Genomic DNA, 19,152 nt, shown 5'->3' with positions numbered 1-19,152 from the left:
CAGCCTGCTCGAGCTTTTTATCTGTCCTGCCTGATAATCAGAATCTGCCCCAGTAAAGCAACGCACTCCTAGCTCAACAGCCAGAATGGGGTATTTCTAGCCTGTGCAGGATATCACRAAATGAGGAAATTTAGATTTGGAGTCACTAGGGGCGCTGATCTACATTTACTGACAGCTCATGCATTTTGAGGCAGAAATGAGGGGCAACACTCCTGCAAAGAACACTGCTATAACTAACTAACTTCCCCAAACGCTCGGGTTATGAAAGTGCTTCATCTCCCATTGCTTAATACAAATGTATGTAGAAGCTTCAGTTCAGTAGCGGAGGAAGTGTGGAAGTATCCAGAACAAAAACAAGTCAAGGCCACTGTTCTCGGTCGGTTGACGGTTCGTGGCCTGCCCTTTCATTAGAAAGGATGTGCAGCACCGAGGTTCACTCGTGTTGCATGCATCTTACCAACCACAAACTCTGTGATGCTGTTTATACACCCATGGTTGTAATTTACTTTGCAGGAAACACTGCTGCTGTTAGCAGGGGATGCTTCTTGCAGCATAATTAGTAAAGCAAGAGCTCTGTAAGATATCATGAAAAAGCTATTGTAGTGACCCGCTAACTCTTCCATCTTCTGCTAGCAAGCTGAAGGCATGCAAAATAATTTGAAACAAGGGTTTCACAAACCTACTAGATGCACATTACCTGTACTTGCTTGTGTACCTGAAATACTAATAGTTTTCTCTGAAAAAATGTAACATGTCAAATGTGAATCTGTCCATACAACACTATGTATAGTTTTATTTAAAGTATCATAGAAATCTAGACTTCAGAGAGGACAAACACTATAGACTGTATTGTACCCACAAAGAGAGGCTGGAAAAACAATACAAGCTTTCTATACTTCTTGCTTGCAGCAGAGTGTCTGATTCTCCTCTTAAGTTTTCCTCCTACATAGGATCATCTCAAGTTCCAATGTATTTTTACAGATTTAACTGAATGATACCAAAATATTGAAAAAAAACTAGATAAAAGTTCTAGTTAGCTGTTCTTGATCTAAACTGACTGCAAAAAAGGAAAAGCAGACCTGGTTTTGATCTACAGAACTGTATACTTAAAATGCATTATGCCAACAGCTTCAGCAGTGGCTGAAATGCCAGTTATTCTATTTTCTTCTATGTGCATCAGTTAGGCCTTATTTACTCAAAACAATAATTAAGATAAATTCGTAACAGTATACRTAAACCACTAATTCTTATATGCACAGTCAGCTGACCCTATCACARTAGAAGAAGGTTATGATTTCTACAGAGGCCTTTAAAAGCCTCTACAAAGGAGCAGAGCTAGGCAGTGAAAGGAAGAGCACTCAAGGACTGGGTATGACAGTGGGGGAAACAGCAATAACCCATATAAACAGAGACGGAGCTTTCCCRTGCACACCTCCGAAGCACAGCAGTAGTTTGAGAACAGAGGCACACAGATGGAATATGGGAGTATTGCTCAGTCTGAAGACAATGTTTTCTCCTGCTTAACTCTTGCACTGATTCTGAAAAACTTCAGTTAGCCTTCTCATTTACCAACAAAGCAGGCTATAATAATGGCAGAGTAGGAATTTAAATACTCTGCTAATATTAGCAAAGTTTTAAGACTAAAGACAACAAATAATACTGTAAGTTGATGCAAGTTTTATTTAGACTGTATAAACAGGGCACTGAAAGAAAAAAAAAACAAAACAGTGGCTTGATGTTGGGACCAGTTCTATGAAAGAAGTGGAGTAAGAAATTAAAAAGGCACTAATCTTAGGAGAAGACACTCCATATATTCTAACAATATAATTCATTTAATACTGTTAATTTTATAGCACAAAAAATAAAACAAGCTATGATCCCCAAAATAATCTTTAAAAGCTWACACTTAATATTATTGCCTGAAGTTTATGGTCTTTAAATTACATATTGTGTTTTAAAGTTTACACAGTGAAGACTGTCTCAAATACAAGGCCACCTTTCTCACTGCAATAATTGTTTCCTTGTCCCAAAACACATTTTCATTTAACACTAGTAAACAGAAAATGACAACTATAAAAGAATGCTTTCACTGGTCCCAAAAGGCAGTCTTTTAGGCAGGTCTCATTTTCAAATGCAGGTATTGAGAAAAATGCTTGAAAACTTGACTAGAAAACAAAGGCAGCCCACTCATTCCCAGGATGTTAATATAATATAAAAAAAATTATATTACAGGCACATGAAATGGCACAAAGAATGCTGTTTCTCCCTTTACAAAAATAATGCTCAGGCTCTTCAGAGCCCCAACCCAAACAGGATATTCCCTTTTGTTTATTCTTTCCCAATTTGTAAACAATCATGAATTAAATTAGCGCTTATCCAGTGATGGACACTGATTAAAACAGTTTTCATTTAAGCTTTCAGACTGGTCAGAGCCTTCAATGTATATTTACACATGTACACAACAGGAGGAAGTCAAACAGTAAGCCTTTCATGATAGTTAACTATTGTGGCACCAGGTAATGAAACCAGCTGCTAGTTCAACAGCATGAGCAACTTAATGGTGCATAGATCGAAGCCATCACTTGATAGACTCCCATGCTTCATAGTAAGTACACCTTTTATACTCCCAAGGAACATTTACACTGATAGGTTATCACTCAAATTTAAAAGGCTTCATAAAGTAACAGACAGCACATATGTAAGCAGGCAAGAAGTGATTGAGAAACCAGAGAGTCTTTCAAAGAGAAACGCAGACTGATCAAATACAGTCTTTATATGAAAATACTTGTCTTATAGTAAAATAGCAAGGACATTTTTGATGCAAGTTTACAGTCAGCTTAGCCTGTTCAGTAAGCTACATTTAAACCACATGTAACATCAGTAAACCACACCTCTGCTACCCAGAGAAACATTACTCATCAGTGGCCCAAAACCAGGTTCACAGAAATTTAAGAATTCTTATCTTTGCATCAGATACCACTACACACAAATTTTGCATAGTTTTGAAGGAAAATGTTTTGCTTTTCTGCAGCATCAAAACATTAACTTAAGCATAAAACAATGCTTATATTCAAAGTGTATACCCTAGTCAATGAGGGAAAGCATCAAGACAGTTATTTTACTGAAAATAATCCAAAAGCTGTGTTCAAGATCTCAAATCTCACAGTACTTATGGACTTTAATATGCAAAGGAAGAATTCTACAATCAGTCTTCTGAAGACAGCTGCCTATAACTAGGTCAGGTCTGAAATAAGATTTCTCTGCAGTAGACTGAGCTTAGTGCAGTTTCTGTATTCACAAGATGACTTTCAGTAGTACAATCTATGTAGTAAACTTATAGGTGAGTTGGGGCATGGAATAAGAATGACTTTCTTTAGTTGTTAAGATAGCTGCATAGCTTTTCATTGCAAGACAAACTGTCAATGCCTATTGTCAAGAATTACTCTTACAGCACCAAACACTTCAGTCAACGCTACTCTATTTCACAGTTAATTTGGCAGTAAAATGCTCTACAAGAACTTATAGACTGCCAGCCACTTGATCAACCCTAAAGAAAATAGCTAATAGACAAAATGCAGAATTTGTCTTTAAAACAGCATTTTAAATCTCTTGTAAATGCCATTTTTGCATTTCTTCGGTGCCTCCCATTTAAGGATCTTGTGGCACTTCAATATGAAGCTAAGAACAACTTACTTTTACTAGGATCAAGAGACCCAAATCAACAAGAACACATGCTGGAACTTATGATGATAAATTTTATCTGATTTGATATAACAAATGATAAAATTCTGCAAGTATCTGTATTTTTTTGTCATTTTGCTAACTGGCAGCCTTCAAAAGTTTTTTTTTTTAAAAAAAAATATTTACTGTAAGCTTCTGCAACAGATATTTTTCTTTAACCAGGATGTCTGAAAAGGGAGGTTTTGTAATTACAGTCTTTGCATATACATGTATTCTCTTAATTCAGTGTTCAATTTTGTAAAAGAGCATTCCAGTTCACCTAAAAAACACATTTAAAGAAGAAGGCAAAACATGCCACTGCACCTAAGCTTTCATGTCCTGTATGCAGGTTAAGGACTTAAGCTGCATGGCTTTAAGTGTACTCATGCAGCTGCAGCCATGTAAATCCCTACTGTAGATACCATTACAGGAATACACCTTAAGTACAGAAAAAGGGTGAAAAACCCTATATTGATAACAGACACCTTTGTGGCCTCCTCCAACCTGAGCCTAAATTTACTGCATGTGGGAACCCAGGCAGCTGACTCCAATTAACCTATTCTTAGGGGATGCTGGGAGTGGGAGGGATCTGGGGCTGATAAAAGTCAGAGCTCCCCTCCCCCCCCCCCTTGTTGGGTGGAGGGGAGAAATGGGCAGTAACATGCAAGGAATTTGTGATGTAAGCAAGCAAGAAGAAAGTGTTGCTAGAGAAGAAGCAAAAAGACATGGAGACACCCTGGGAAAAAAGGTACTGTGTTTGAAAAGGAGCCTTCAGCAAGTTGGGGCTGGCATCTCTAGGAAACTCCAGATAGCGAAGGGAGTCTGCAGAGAAGTGGGTGTAAAAGGTTTCATATTTAAATGTGAGGATTTTTATCAGTATTTATAAAATTCTTCTGTAGCACTCCTTTCCTACTTCTCCATACCATGGTAACCTGATCAATCTCTCTGCCAAGCAACAGCTTGGTGATGACCAGTTCTATTTTACTAAAACTATGCTTTAACATTGTAGAAGAGCTGTGTGTAGACCAGGCCTAAGTGTTTCCCTTTAAAGCTCACTTTCTACAGTTAGTGCTTGCAAAGTCAACAGAAATGCTTTAAGTATGTCAAAAACAGGCTGTAAGTATCAACTCCTCCTAAGCTTCCTTATAAATAAATGCCTCAGCTTCAACACAGCTCAATCAATGGTTATTTGCATTTAACACACACTGTTTCAGGAAGGTCAACAACAAGCTTAAGAGTTATCACAAAAGAGCAGCTTCTAATACAACTGCTTAGAATACATAAGCTTCAATTATTGTCCTTTAAGAGACCCTTATCTTGAATATACTACCTTAGGACAGGTTCTCTTAAAACTAAGTCTTCTTCAGTCCTAAAATTGCATTTTTGTTGTTGCTTTTTGTTGGACAGTAACGCACAGGTTCTATGTTTGATCTAAGATTAGGGTTCTTCTTACTGAGTAGGCCAGAGTAAGTCCATGGAAGTCTCAACAGGAAAGGGTTTCCCCCTCCACACCCCATACTTGTCTCCTATGTATCTGTATGGTTTTCTCCAGCTTAAGGCCCAATATAGTTCTAGAAATGAAACTATATTCTGGATGATGTAACTATGGTATGAAGGTCAGGCAGTGACTTCAGTTGTAATGTATTCCAAATGTATATTAAAAGAACTGTCAAACTGCAGCAAGCTGGAAAATGGGCAATGCTAGCAATGTGCCATTAAGTCATCATCCCACCTCAAACAATGCTAATGATAGCCAGGAAAATGAAGCAGCAGTGTGAATCAGGCTAAGGGAATCATTCATTCTCATCTGGGTTTTGAGGGTCAATTATTTTGACATGCGTGAACGGGAACAGCCCTTTTCGACCGTTGACTTCTCCTTCCCACTGACCGTTTATATTCATCCTTGTAACCTTCACAATATCTCCAACCTGTGTAATTAAAAAAAAAAAGTTACGACTTATGGGAATCTTATCTCTGACACACACACAAATCAAATCACAAGGAACAACAAACATGACTGCATTTAAACAAAAACCCCTTTTTCTACCAAGTTTCAAGGGGAAAGAAATGCTACTTTTATTGAGCTAAAACACCAAAATTCTGTTGCTAGATTAAAACTTTGCCTGCACTCTTCAAAAAGAAAATCTTAAATGTTTGTTTACATTCACACAAATTACTGAACTACACTTTCTCCAACAGGCAAGCATACAACATGTCTGGGTTAGTGTAAACTGACATCACTAAAGCTAATGAGATACAGTATCCATTCAAAGGAGTACAGTACTCATACTGGTTTCAGCATTAGTGGGCTAATTTAAAAGGAAAACTAGGTTTTCAGAGAAATTTTTATGGCAATTCTAAGTTCTGATTATCACTGTTTAAGAAACTTCTGTAGTTGTCTAAAAAATGATGCACTTCCCAAGCCAGCAGAAGCAACTTGAACAATTTTTATTAACCATTAGATACTAAGATTCTAGCTGTACTCACTGTTTTTGCCTCTGCTTCCCGTTGGAGAATTTGGAACAGGAGCAATTACATGTCAGGCCTTTCCTACTATAATCATGTCTCTTCCTATTGGTGGTCAAAGATGAGAAGAGCTCAACTCTGACAAAGCAAAAATGTCAATCCAGATGGTGAGAAGTTTGCTCTTCCATTATTCAAAGCCTGTTTTTCATTCAGACTAGAATAGCTTATGAAGCAGAATATCCAACATAACAAGTAGTGTTTACAATTACCTAAGCAGTCCATTTCTCTGTAAAATATTCCTACTACTTGACTGCTTCAGAAGAGATGAACACGTGATCTGTTGCAGAAGCTCTCAAACTTTACACTTGCCTTCCTGTTTACTTAATTGCATCTATGTKGTAATTAAATATCAGAACAGCAACATAGGCAACTAATGACTAATTTCACAAAGGAAGAGCCAACCTATGATCAATAGCCAAAAGTCTGTAAGTTTCTGCCCATGCTAGGTCCATTCTCAAGTTTTTCAGTGTTCTGTACAATTGGGGTTTGACAGACATCTGTATGCCTACAAAAAGCTCTCCACTTTCTTAGGTCAGGATGAAGACCAGTGTAATGGCAAAAGGTTTCACTCTAAATTTCAGAAATCAATGATGCAGTTCTAATTTCATCCTTTCTTCTATTTCGAGCTTTCTCAAAAGCCCAGCAAAACCTCAAATCTTGGGATTTCTTGACTATTCAACACAATGTTAAAGCAAGTCAGTTTAACTGAGTCTGATTAGACAGCATCTGTCAGAGACGACTGGGAAAAAGGCATTGAGTAAGATCTCTCTACTCCTCCTTCCTATTTCTTGGAGTCTAACCTTGTTGCATCAGGCACAAGGACTAACATCAAAGAATAAAAACTCAGATTTAGAAAATTATTTATGCTGGCAAAATTCAGTCCTGACTACTGCCAACAAACTTTGCAAAGCTTTCATGAAGACAAATTTAGATGTCGGAGATGTCAAAAGATATACTTAGATATCTGATCACATACAATATTCCTGTACAATGAGTAAAACAGATTTTCCAATTGCTGATTTTACTCACCAATAGAGTTGCCTAAGTGAACTAAACACTACCTTACAGTGAGCAAAGCTCTTTGTAGATGATTTTTTAGGTTACAAAGCTAGTTATGTAAAAATCCAAGGACAATAGCTTTGATTTCCTAATTTATGAAAAACTAGATTTTTAATCTTGATACAATGTGTAAAAATTTGTCTAAATTATCTAAATACTCTTAATGTTCAGAACTGATGCAGCTAGTTTAAGGACCTTGGCCAAGGATCTTAGGCTGAAACTTGTCTTTTTAGATAAGACCTGTTTATTTTCTGCTAAAGAAAATAGAGTTTACAGARTATTTTGCAGAAGGCATGTCACTAGATAATCTGAAGCCTGTTTAAATTAGTTATTTCAATAGATATTCTTTGAAAAATCATTCAAGCAAGACTCCTTAAGTGAAATTGAAGATACTGTAATAAACTCATAGGCAGTTGCTCATCATGCTATCTCTTGGCAAAAATAAAATTGAATTGAAAATCTTTCCAGAGATTTAAGCTTTGTGCTGTACACTACAATGAAATTAGGCATTTAAACAAAATGTTTTCCCTGCTATTACTGTTTTATTCCCCTTCATTACAGAAATTTAGAATTGCCACGTTTGGAACAATTTTAATGCTTCAAGTGTGTATTTGATCAAAAGCACAACTTGTTAGACGTTGCACAAAATGGAAAGGCTAGACAAAAATTTAGTAACAAGACTTAAACAGGAACCTAAGAAATGTGCCTTTAGGAAAAGGCTAATAACAGCTATAAATAGTCATTGATAGATTTAAATAAACCTTGCAGACTGATCGAAGTTCTAGGTTTTAGGCTCAAGTTAAAGCACATGTCCAAAATCACAGCAATTAAAACTGTATTTTTATTACACCATAAAGCCAGTCCACTCTGAACCACTTCAGTCTTATTTGTGCAGGAAAAATAATCTTTGCAGTACACTGGGGTATCTTTTGAGATCCTGATAATTAATTCTGCTCATGTGTTGCAGAGATCAATCTATTATTCATTTTTTAAGTTCTAGAAAGTTATCATTCAATTTGATTCTGAATTCTCAAACTTGAATAGGTTTGAAAGTCTTTTCCTCTGGAAGAAAATAAATATTTACAATAGAAGTGTACCATCTTGCAATAAACTGCTATGCAGCTTAACAATGTAAAATGTTCTTTACAGTGCGAAGCAGGCAAAGTTGCTAAAAGTCAGTATTTGCTATTAAGGAGTGCTAGCTGAGACAAGCTTCCCAAAAAATACTTTCATRTAACAGGCAGCACTGGAAGAGTAAACTGACTTGCAATAACTAGGCATGTTGTTTGAGGAGTGGTGCTATGCTATGTTTAAAAAAAAAAAGTGCAGTTGCCTCGAAGGGACTTAATGAAACAGAGTGTTGAAACAAGATAAGAGGAAGAAACTCTATCATGATGTCATGACAGAGTAAGTCTTGGATCTCATGTTGAAGACCTGTATTTTGACAGTGTTTTAAAGAATCTATGTGCATTTCCCTCCTTCCCCCAGTATACTAGCTACAAGCAATACTTGATAAATTCTTCCTAAAGCCTCTACCATTTGATCAGGCTGAGGTGTGATTTCCACTAAAAATATTTAGCACACTATTTTTTTCAGAGAATACTTCAAGGCAGTCAGAAGAGGACTGTCTTATGATTAGGCACAGGACACAGTCAGAAGACCTGGTTCTATTCTCATCTCTGCCACAGACTTCCTGTATGACTCTGGACAGCTCATGGTTCTTATCTGTGAATTAGCATAATGTTTCCTTAGTCTCAGCATCTCTTGGATAAGTTAATTCACTTGTAAAGCATGTCATGCCAGCATCACTGGATGGAAGTATTAACTGTTGAAATGAGTAATTCTTCTGAAATGCAGCCATTTGGCTCCACCCAAATGATAGCATCAAAATGTATTTTTAGATAGCATCCTTTCATAATGTCCCTGTTACAGCATGAATTCAAAAACCCTGGGGAAACATAAGTTGTGGAACATGCCAATCAAAAAGGTTACTTCATTCACTCTAGACTCTTCCATACCTGTCTTCTACCTGAAGCTGAGTCACACATTGCAAAAGAGGTGTGCTGCATGCCATCTCAGTCACAGTAAATTAATTCTGCTTGAATTTTACAGATATTCCAACAACAATTGTTGTTGAATAGTTCTATGGTTTATTGAGCTCTATAAAAGTTCAAGGAGATAAAAATGCATTAGAACTCTAAATCATCCCCYGGTCAATAGGTATAGAAACCATACAGAATCAGAATCACTAAGGTTGGAAGGGACCTCAGGAGATCATCATATAGCTATTTGGAATTCATAGGGAGTTGAACATCAGTCCCTAATTCTAGTTGGTATCACAGCTAACTTTCTTCCATAATGCCAGCATTAGTGCTAAAAAACAAACAAGTAATTGTTCAAACCAGCTGTTTGTTCTGGTGGAGAATAAAGTACAAGGTTCAACAGTAAGAAATTACTTTGTTCAATTGTCCTAAACAGATAAAAGGCTGASCCCAACAAAAGAAAGAGGCAGAGTTCAGTGGTACAGAAAACACAACAAAGTGACATTTCGAAGTAGCGGGTGTTTAGCTATTGGTAGTTTAAAGAAACCAAAAGGCTTACAAAATAGTTTTGTTCAGCTGTAAAATACCTCTATTTTCATGTTATGTGCCAGAATAATAGTTTGATGCCCAAACCAGAGGATCAAGCCATTCATCAGACCAGATGAAAGACTTTCAACTACTCGAGACACCAAAGCAGGYAGAAGAGCAGCATAAAAGCACTAAAGACCTAATTAATCCAGCCTCATCCAGGAACAGACAAAAAACTATCTAGGTTTGCAGTTCAAGTACAGCTAGGACAATCCCCAGAATTGGGGTTGCAGCACCACAGAAACAGTACAGCTTTTCCATGAGCTATGATAGCCTGTCTCTTCCTGCTAGCCATGCTATCAGGATTACACAGAATCTAGAGCACTGAAAACTTAACATAGATAACCATTCTTAAGCYATACTAAATCTCTCTGCAGCACAGGATCTTGTCTAGGTTACCTACATTACATATAAAGAAAGAATGATTAATTAATAAGACAAATAGTCAAAACTTGATGCCTGGACTGTTTCTTGTTCTGGYACAGATTTCTAGCAACTTCAGTAAGCCCTAGTGCTTCAGTTTCTTCTGAAAATAAACTCTGCAAACAGAATTGAGGGTGAACGTATGTTAAATTGTGAGGCACTGAACGTTATCATGCTGTGGACCATAAATAAGTTGACTAGGAAAGGAAATCACAAAAAGATCACAAACAGAAAAGTCTCCAGAGTAATTGTCTGCTGCATTTTCGAGAGGGAGCATACCGAAAAGTTGGTGCGCATCAGAGCGTGGATACAGGAATCCTGCTATCAGCACCATTTTCAATTCAATAGTTATCAGATCTAGAACTCCATTACCAACACTTGAAGCTATACAACACATGGTCTAGATTTTAAACAAAATATTAATCATGTGGTTCTGATGCATTTTAATATCTAACACAGCAACGCTACATTTTCTTGATTTAAGAAAAGCGCAATGCTCTTTGTCTAATGAAAAAGTAGTCTAAATTCTTAAGAGATTTCTGCTTCTAGCACACTTTGCCCTACTTGTCTTGACTTTCTTTTGAAAAGAAGAAAGTTAATTGTAACCTAATTGCAACAAGCTCAAGAGAAATATGTTATATAATTATGGTAAGTGGATATTTATTTTGCCCAAACTTTTCAGTGACACACTGAATCCATACTAGCAAACAAACACAAGTGCACATTTGATACAACATAACAGCATAAAGAAGCTACTTATTATTATAACACTGGTATAGTCTTGAAAGAGCCATTACCATTATGGCCTTGCTGTAAAAATGCAATGATGCTCTATTAATAAAAATAGAGCATTAAGATTGTTTAAATAGAATTCTAACTTTCCTAATACAAATCTCTGAAATCCTGTCATGTCACGTTTGGAGATGGACTCCAGGACTACTACTGCCTTCAAAATGGTCTATGATACTGCTATTACAGTGCTTTGAGTGTGTATATATAAGAACCATTCTGTCATGCATTTAAATAATGGTTTTTCTGCAAGGCTTCATAAGCATACTGTATTCAAAAGGCTGGCTACAGAACTACAGAATTATTGAGAAATTTGCAGGTAGACTTCACTTTGTAGCATAGCAACAGTGCCAAGGAATCTCTGCTCTTAAATTTAATCACTTTCTTGAAGCACTAGGTATCCCTTATAACCTTTGAACATAGGATTTCCCTCGTAGTTTTTCCAAAGAAAAGGACTGAAGAACAGCAGAACATAACTCTGTAATGAGAGTCCCAATAAATAGTGTCCTGTATTCCTGTCTTTCATATTCCTTCCTMTACAGCACTAAAAAGGAAGGAAGCTTTTAGCCTCTTGGCTAGAGGCAAATGACTGAAAAAACAGATTTGAAGTTTTTGTCCAGTACCCTTGAAAATATTGCATGTTAGTAATAACTTAGTAAAGTTGCAATGAGAAACCGCAGAATTTAATCAGTTTATTAAAAAATATAAAACCTGAACTGCCAAGATAATTGACAACAGTAATATATAAATCTTAGTAATACAATTAACTTAGCATAGGCTTTACTTAATTGTTCATTGATGCAGGGAGATACCTCTATTTATAACAAATGCCATATAGGATAAATCACTAAAACTGTATACTCTTTGAGATAACTAAAATTTATATTTTGACCTATAAACAGATTACTCTAAATTCTCAATAAACATACAGCACCTAATGCAGCAGCACCCAATCAACACCTAGACTTTAGCCACTTCAGTAATATAACTAAATGCTAAATAATTTTGGTCCAATAGTCCCAAAACCTAAGAATGATTTGATAGTATCCTTACAGGAAAACTGCAGTCACTCTTTTATTCTTTGTCCTTAAACAGTCACATTTTAAATGCTATTTCAAAATTAAATATTCAGTCATTATCCACCCCCACAGATGTTGACAAAGTTTTTCAACAGAATACTCACTTTTGACAAGTTACTTTTTCCATTTGAAAAAACTTGTTTTATAATTGAATTACACTTTCCATACAAAACAAACCTCTTTGTAATACGCTATAAATCTTTATTTTTCTTGAACAATCATGTGAGATAGAAAAACTGGACTTGCAAGCAAAGAGTTTGTCCCATTTTCAAGCTGAATACCAGTGAGTAACATTTCTCCACTTAAAAGGAAGTCAAGCAGATTACTATGCAACAGATTTATTTACAGCAGACGATATTCTAATCTTAAGTACTGTTTGTGTGCTGACCCTATAAAGCTAAAGCCAGTGAACAGATAAACTGTTTTCATATTATCAGTTTAAGTGGAATTACACAATCAATCATTGTGTAATTAGATTGTATCAATAAGATTTTCTATCGGTATTAGTTAAACACCGATTTAGAGTAAACCTGTACTGATGCAGAGTACTGTGAAATGCAATTATTCTGAAAGAACACCATTAGCTTTCTTCCCCCAAACATCCCAAAAGGTTGTCCTTTTCTTGCCACTAGCTGCTTTCAGTGCTCTTACAAAAATAAGTTTCTAGTCTAAGTGAACTCTGTTTTCAAAAATGCTGATGTGACCTGAAATGGCTGAGGTTTAGTGACATGTAGAGCCTTGACAAGTTTGGGATTAATACATCACTGGGGCCCCAGCAAGTGTTCTGCAAGCAGAACGAAGATCATGAAAAGAAGGTGAGATTCTTCAAGAACAGCAGAGAGAACCAAAAAAAGTGTTACTATAATGAGGTTGCTAAAGTTCTCTATGCATGGATGGGTATACAGAATTTGTAACCAGCTATTTAACAGAAGGTAGATCACTTCCCTGAACACTATTTCTGAAGCCTCTCRAGAAACCACAGTGTGACCAAGGTAATCTGTGAGGAAAATAGGCTACATGGACAAAATATAGCAGTGGTGGGAGACACAAAGTCATGGGGTAAAAAGCAATGAGAAATTCAGTGGAAGGGGGGAAAAAAGATGAGAAATTTCAGTAACTTAAAGTTTCAAAACAATTCAGTTCTGCATGTTGAGGAGAGTTAATATTACAAGTATACTAGGGTAGCTAAAGTGACRGAATTAACTAGGTTACTAAATAACAAGCTAGAAAAAGGACTTGTAAGGGTCATTCCTCCAAGAATCCTGCTACTCTGCAGCAAAGCAAGCTCTAAAATAATTCCATGACACATTAATACCACAACAAAATCAAACACTTGTTCAGTTTTCAGAAGMATAAATAGTTTTGGCAGGAATCTTCTGTACAGTGCACTTGGCATTGTATTTACACTTTGCCCTATGATGACTGTTCACAAGTAACAGGCTACTAGCTTTTGTAAGATCCAAGAAAAAGCCTGTGATGTATTTTTAACTTTTAACCTTATAAGAATAATCAGCTGTAGAGGGGGGGATTATAAATTGGGGGGGGGGAGGGGCAGAACTGAGGGCAACTCTTATAAATAACTGCAAGTTCGTATAACCTTTCAAACTTTAGTCAAAAGTATTACCTATAGATAAGAGCTTTAACTTGCAAACTAACTGAGCAAAAGCAACAGGAAAAGTTCAAAGTATTTTTAAAACCACTATTACTTTACTTGCTAAAGTGTAGCATCTTTGCTTGCTTCCTTGCATTTGCTGCTTGAAGTCTTTTAGCACATTCAAACTTCATGTTTGAGAACAATAATGAATAGTGCTGTTCTAAGTGAGATGTTCTTGAAGTACGGCTTCATCAGCCTTGGGTATAATCTAAATATTAAAATAATAGTCTCAATGTTCTAGATACATCTTTATGAACATGCTCCAATTGGTCTTTAATGCCAGTTTAACTAGAATTGTAATATGAATTCTTAACTGTTTAAAGAATGAAGCTTTTTAAGACTTTTAATGCATCCCTAGTAAAAAGAAAACAAGTGTGTTTGTAAGCATAGAAAGCTATTAAAGGCTCAACATAGGCTACACTGCAGCCCTTCATCTTGGAAAAAACTCTAATTTAGTTTTTAGTTTCTCAAGTTTCATATTTGAAATACAAAGTAAATGGGATTACAGAACTTCTGAAGATTTTTTTCTCCCTGCTTGTTTATATTTCTGACATGCCCAGATTTCAGCTGTTGGCACCAGACAATTACATGCATCTCATATTCCACTTCAAGATCAAGCGAAAGATAGTATGCTTACCAGCAGTCCTTACCTTTTACTGAGGGATGCTACTGACAGTTTTCAACCTGAAATACTGCAATGATTAAATATACTTTTCCTTCCTCAAGATTAGGTGCAGAAGCAGTCATCCTTTAACTAGCTTTTACTTCCCCAGCAGAAGGTATACWTTCTACTCACTACCTCTGCAGCATATTAACACTACTTAACAGGCAAGAAAATAAGATGATTTAAGTATAGGTTTTTAAGTAATTTGGACACTTTTCTATAGGAAGTGGTATAGATGAAGCAATTTTTGTGTTGATCTTTCCTCAGAATGTAACAGAACTTCTTCTTAGTCCCTTTACATGCATAAGCAGACTCCATATGAAGTCATCCACACCAGCTAAGATGGTGATAATTAATTTCTTATTTTATAAGGCACAACTGTACATCATGAGGCTTGTGGGGGGGGGGGTGGAACTTACCTCTAGCGCAAGCGCAGTCTTGTCATAAGCACAGGGTACTCTTTTTTGGATAGCTTTGGCATAGACTGGTCCATTCTGCGTTGATGGCAGAGGATTGATCACTGCTCCAGGTGTGCTGGATACTGAGGGAAGGGGACTTGTGGTCTGAGGCTGAGCATAAGCATGGGCAGGTTCTGGAATACCRTAACTGTTGGAATTCCTGTTTCCATGCTTCCCAAGAGAAGATCTGACTAGCTTTTCTACATAAGGAACAGGAATCATYCCAATCCGACCATCCTTGTTTCTGGCACTCCACCACTGTTCTTCAGGCTTCTCTACAATTACCAGGATCTCACCCTTTTTAAATGGAAGATCCTCTGCATCATTTCCAGGAAAGTCATAGAGAGTCCGAACATATTCCACATTTTCTTCTGCAGTGGACATAGTAGGAGCAGTTGCAGATCCTATGAGTGGACTTGGATACCTGATTTTTTTTAAAAAAAATGGTATTAATCAATAGCTACTGTTTCATATTTCCAGTAACTACTAGCTTTTAACAGCAGAATACCCATTAAAGGAAAAACATTGATGTTCACATATATAGAAAATAAATGGAACAAACTTGAGTGACCTTTTGGGGAGGAGAGGCAACATTCTGAGAGCTAAATAGTCCTCTCAGGGTTTCTTGTTTGTTTTTTTGTTTAACTCCACCATCCATTTCTCCACTTATGAATTCAGTAACTGTAAATGCCAAGCTTGAGGGAAAACAGTGGAAAAAGGAGCAAAAGCTAGAGAAGGGTATGACAGAAGTACTAGTTCAGGTTTCTAACACTTAGAAGTCCAGTGTTGTCTTTGATGCTATAGGTAATTCTGTACCTTTGTTTAAAATAGTAACAAAAAAAAGCACGCTACAGTTTATATGCAGAATTTTAGGGACACAGTCAGGCATGCTAAAAATATTGGAAACCGATTCCTGTAACAAAGGAGATGGRCAGATCTGTGTTTTCTGGAGAAGGTACTTTCCCCCACCTCAACTCTCCAAAAAAATCTAGATGGTAACACTGAATTCAGTTCCTAATCTTATTCATAGAATTTAATCTCTCAAAGGGCTGTTATATTTTAACAGAAAAATAATTCTTGTTTCAAATGCATTTACTAYGTATGTAAATACTCAGGAACCTAAAAGTGATATTTTCACAGCAAACAAAATATTGCACCCACTGCTAAGGCCAGAGTAAGAAGTTTTTTTTTAAAAAAAAAATCCTTTGTTTTATTCACCTCAATATGACCTTTATTTTATTCATATCACTTTGCCTATGATCTGTACAGTAGTGTCACTTCACTGTGAGAATGTATGATTGCTCATCAAATGAAACTATTTCCACTGCAATCTTTTTACCATAATATTTATAATTATCTTCAAAGTATATCTGCTTTTGCCCATATAAAGTTATCTAAGTTATAATAGCAAGAATACATGTAATTAGCCTAATTCAATTTTTTTCTGCTACTTGCAAAATACACTGGAAGTTAGATGTCAATTAAAAAAAAAAAATCCAGAAACCTCAAACAGAAGTATAATTTGCTTCTTTAAGGTACCCTGCAGAAGCCAAAGTGTGGGGGGGTAAACATGATTTTAGAGAGCAGTCACTCAGCTCAAGCAAGACCTAAAGCACATCTGCAATGTTGGTCAAAACTCACTACTGCCACAGAACAAACAGAAAACTTGCATAGTTTCCAACTGTTTTGTAAGCATAAAATGTCATCTCCTGCAGCTAAAGTTGTTATACACAAACTTGTTAAATCCTGTCGTGAAAATTAACTCTTCATACTGTCATTTATGGTATTAAAAAAAAAAGCCTTCAAGAATGCAAATACTTGGATAAGGTATTTTCCTTCGGTGGGGGGGAGACAAAATTTTTATAAAGAAGAAATAGCAATAACTGTTTTGACGCATTCACCTACCCCCTCCTAAGTCTAGTTCAGAACCTTTCAAAAAAACAAACAACCCCCCCCCAAATCATGAAATGCTACCTTTCATTCTCTCTTGTAAGCAGGAAATCTCCTTTAAGCAGAATTTTAAACCAACTATGTCATTTTTTTTCTAAAAGAGTTTTAAACAAAAGTTATGCTATGAACAAAACCATCTAATGAATCCTATTAGTAGCTCTTTTTAAGAAGGTTATCAGTCCACAGTAGGCAAGGTCCCAAATTTGTCTCTKTATGATAGGAGAATGACCACCAGTTCCTACATGCAGTCAAAAGCTTGAAATGATGTAGTTCTGAAATGTTCATGTGTTTGACACAAGAGCCTAAATAGGAAGTGAGCATGTTGGGTTCAGCTAAGTGACACGAAGTTTTCAGTGGGTTGAGAAAGCAAAAGAAGTTACTGTCATACATGACTATGAACAGGTTCTTATTTTCAGAAAAGCCCAGCCATATTCAGGCAAAAATTGAGATAAGCATATGGATTGCTTCAATGTATTTTTTTTTCCTTCCAACCATCCAAAAGTTTAAACATGCATGTAATGCTGGGCAGCTCCATTTAAGTCTCCCTGCAATTGTGAAAGATGAGTAAATTCTTCACTTACCGTTTTTCTAGCCAAAGCACAAATGCGCAGACTTTGTAGGAACTTTAAGAGTTCTAGAAGCTAATGACTTGTCACATCTCTTGCATCACTTGACAGCTCTGCTGAAATATGTTTTTTTGACCATCTGACCATTTGACAAGATATTGTCAACTTCTGACATTACTGACCTTTGTAAGAACATTCCCATGCTTAAAGCCAAGCTTAAATAATGATTAAAAAGCTGTTTTTTTTAATAACTTAGTTAATCTGTAAATGATAGGAACATCTTAAACCGCTGAATTTAGTAGTGAACTATATGATTTTTTTGTGTGTGTGTATTGGTATTTATCTAGCTTTTATTTTCACTCTATGCTATACAGGAAGCTGAAAAGCTTTGAAATAAGATACAGGGAAAGGTTTTATAAACCGAAAGTAAAGAACAAGCTTATCAGCAAATCTAAAATAGTTTAGTGATGCAAGCAGCAGGTATGTCCCATATTGGGAATGGGACAAAGAATGAGCTCATAGCTRTGTCATATTTTCCCATCCTCTTAGCACAGCATTTCTTGGTGTAGTGCATGCACTATGCGGATACAGACATTCAGTGTCGATACTAAATGGAATTATTAATGATTTCCATTCTTTGGGGGATGTGAATTCCAGAAGTTCAGGAAACGCCATCCTAGAATGCATCAGAACTAACTTAACCGGGTGGCACAGTCTAGTAGAGTAAAGGCCTTTTTCTGTCCCCAAAAGGTCCCTTCTGCAGACAGAGGCGYGCAGCTCGGAGGTGGTGTCTCCACCACGGAGCTGCGACCCAGGTCCTCAGCCACCCGGGGAAAGGGAGGGCGACGCCACGACACGAGGCTGACACAAAGCGAGGCCGCACCCATCGCRAGGCAGTTGCAGCGGGGTGAAGCGGTGCGCGGTACCGCTGCCCGCAGGCTCGGTGAGGACGCGCGCTACTACCGCGGAGGCGGCACCTGGAGGAGCAGCGCCGAGGGCCGCTCCCCGGGCGCGGCGCGGCCCCACTCACCTGGGCGCCGGCTCGATGAGCGTGGTGGTGTCCAGGTAGTGGATCTTGTAGAACTCCAGCAGGGCGGGCAGGTGCTCGAACTCCTGGTCGCCGATCTTGAAGCGGCGGTTGGGCAGGGAGTTAATGATGTAGTGGGAAACGCGGGAGTTCTCCGACACCGAGAGCACGTAGTCCCCCGGGCAGGTGGACGAGTCCCGCACCAGGAACATGCCGTGCCGCTGCCCTTGCAGCCGCGTCTGYGCCTCCGCCCGCGACACCGGGCCCACGTACCAGCTGGAGCGGTCCGAGGAATCGAAGCGAGCGGCGGAGGACATGGCTCCGGGCGGGGAAGGGAGCGGGGCAAGGCGGGCGAAGCCCGGAGGCCCAGGCGCAGGAAGGGAGCCGGCCGAGGGGAGGCCTGGGCAGGGAGGCGGAGCGGGCGGCGGGCTAGGAGGCGGCGGCCGGTGCCCACCGGCGACAGGGAGGCGGCGGGAGGGGCCGAGGGCAGCCCGGGGCCGGCGGAGCCCGAGCAGCGGCCGGGGCGGGGCGGAGCGGCCAGGCGCGGCGCGGCGGTCGCGGCCCCGAGTCTCGCTCAGCGGCGGGGCGTGCGGGGCATCCTTCCCGC

At 38.1% G+C, this 19,152-nt stretch overlaps 1 protein-coding gene across 1 annotated transcript; it reads right to left on the bottom strand.

Annotated features, from left to right (window-relative positions):
• Nucleotides 1-1,660: 1,660 nt before the first annotated feature.
• Nucleotides 1,661-19,146, bottom strand: CRKL (CRK like proto-oncogene, adaptor protein). The gene is made up of 3 exons (XM_085305829.1): nt 18,549-19,146; nt 14,964-15,426; nt 1,661-5,648 (listed from the first exon to the last, which is right to left on the bottom strand). Exons 1-3 carry the CDS (start codon nt 18,860-18,862, stop codon nt 5,514-5,516), a joined length of 912 nt encoding a protein of 303 aa, XP_085161955.1. The 5' UTR covers nt 18,863-19,146; the 3' UTR covers nt 1,661-5,513.
• Nucleotides 19,147-19,152: the final 6 nt, after the last annotated feature.

Source organism: Rhea americana, unplaced genomic scaffold (genome assembly GCF_003343005.1).
Source record: "Rhea americana isolate MKP2758 unplaced genomic scaffold, rheAme1 scaffold_227, whole genome shotgun sequence".
Taxonomy (NCBI): domain Eukaryota; kingdom Metazoa; phylum Chordata; class Aves; order Rheiformes; family Rheidae; genus Rhea; species Rhea americana.
This window is presented reverse-complemented; position numbering and strand designations above follow the sequence as displayed.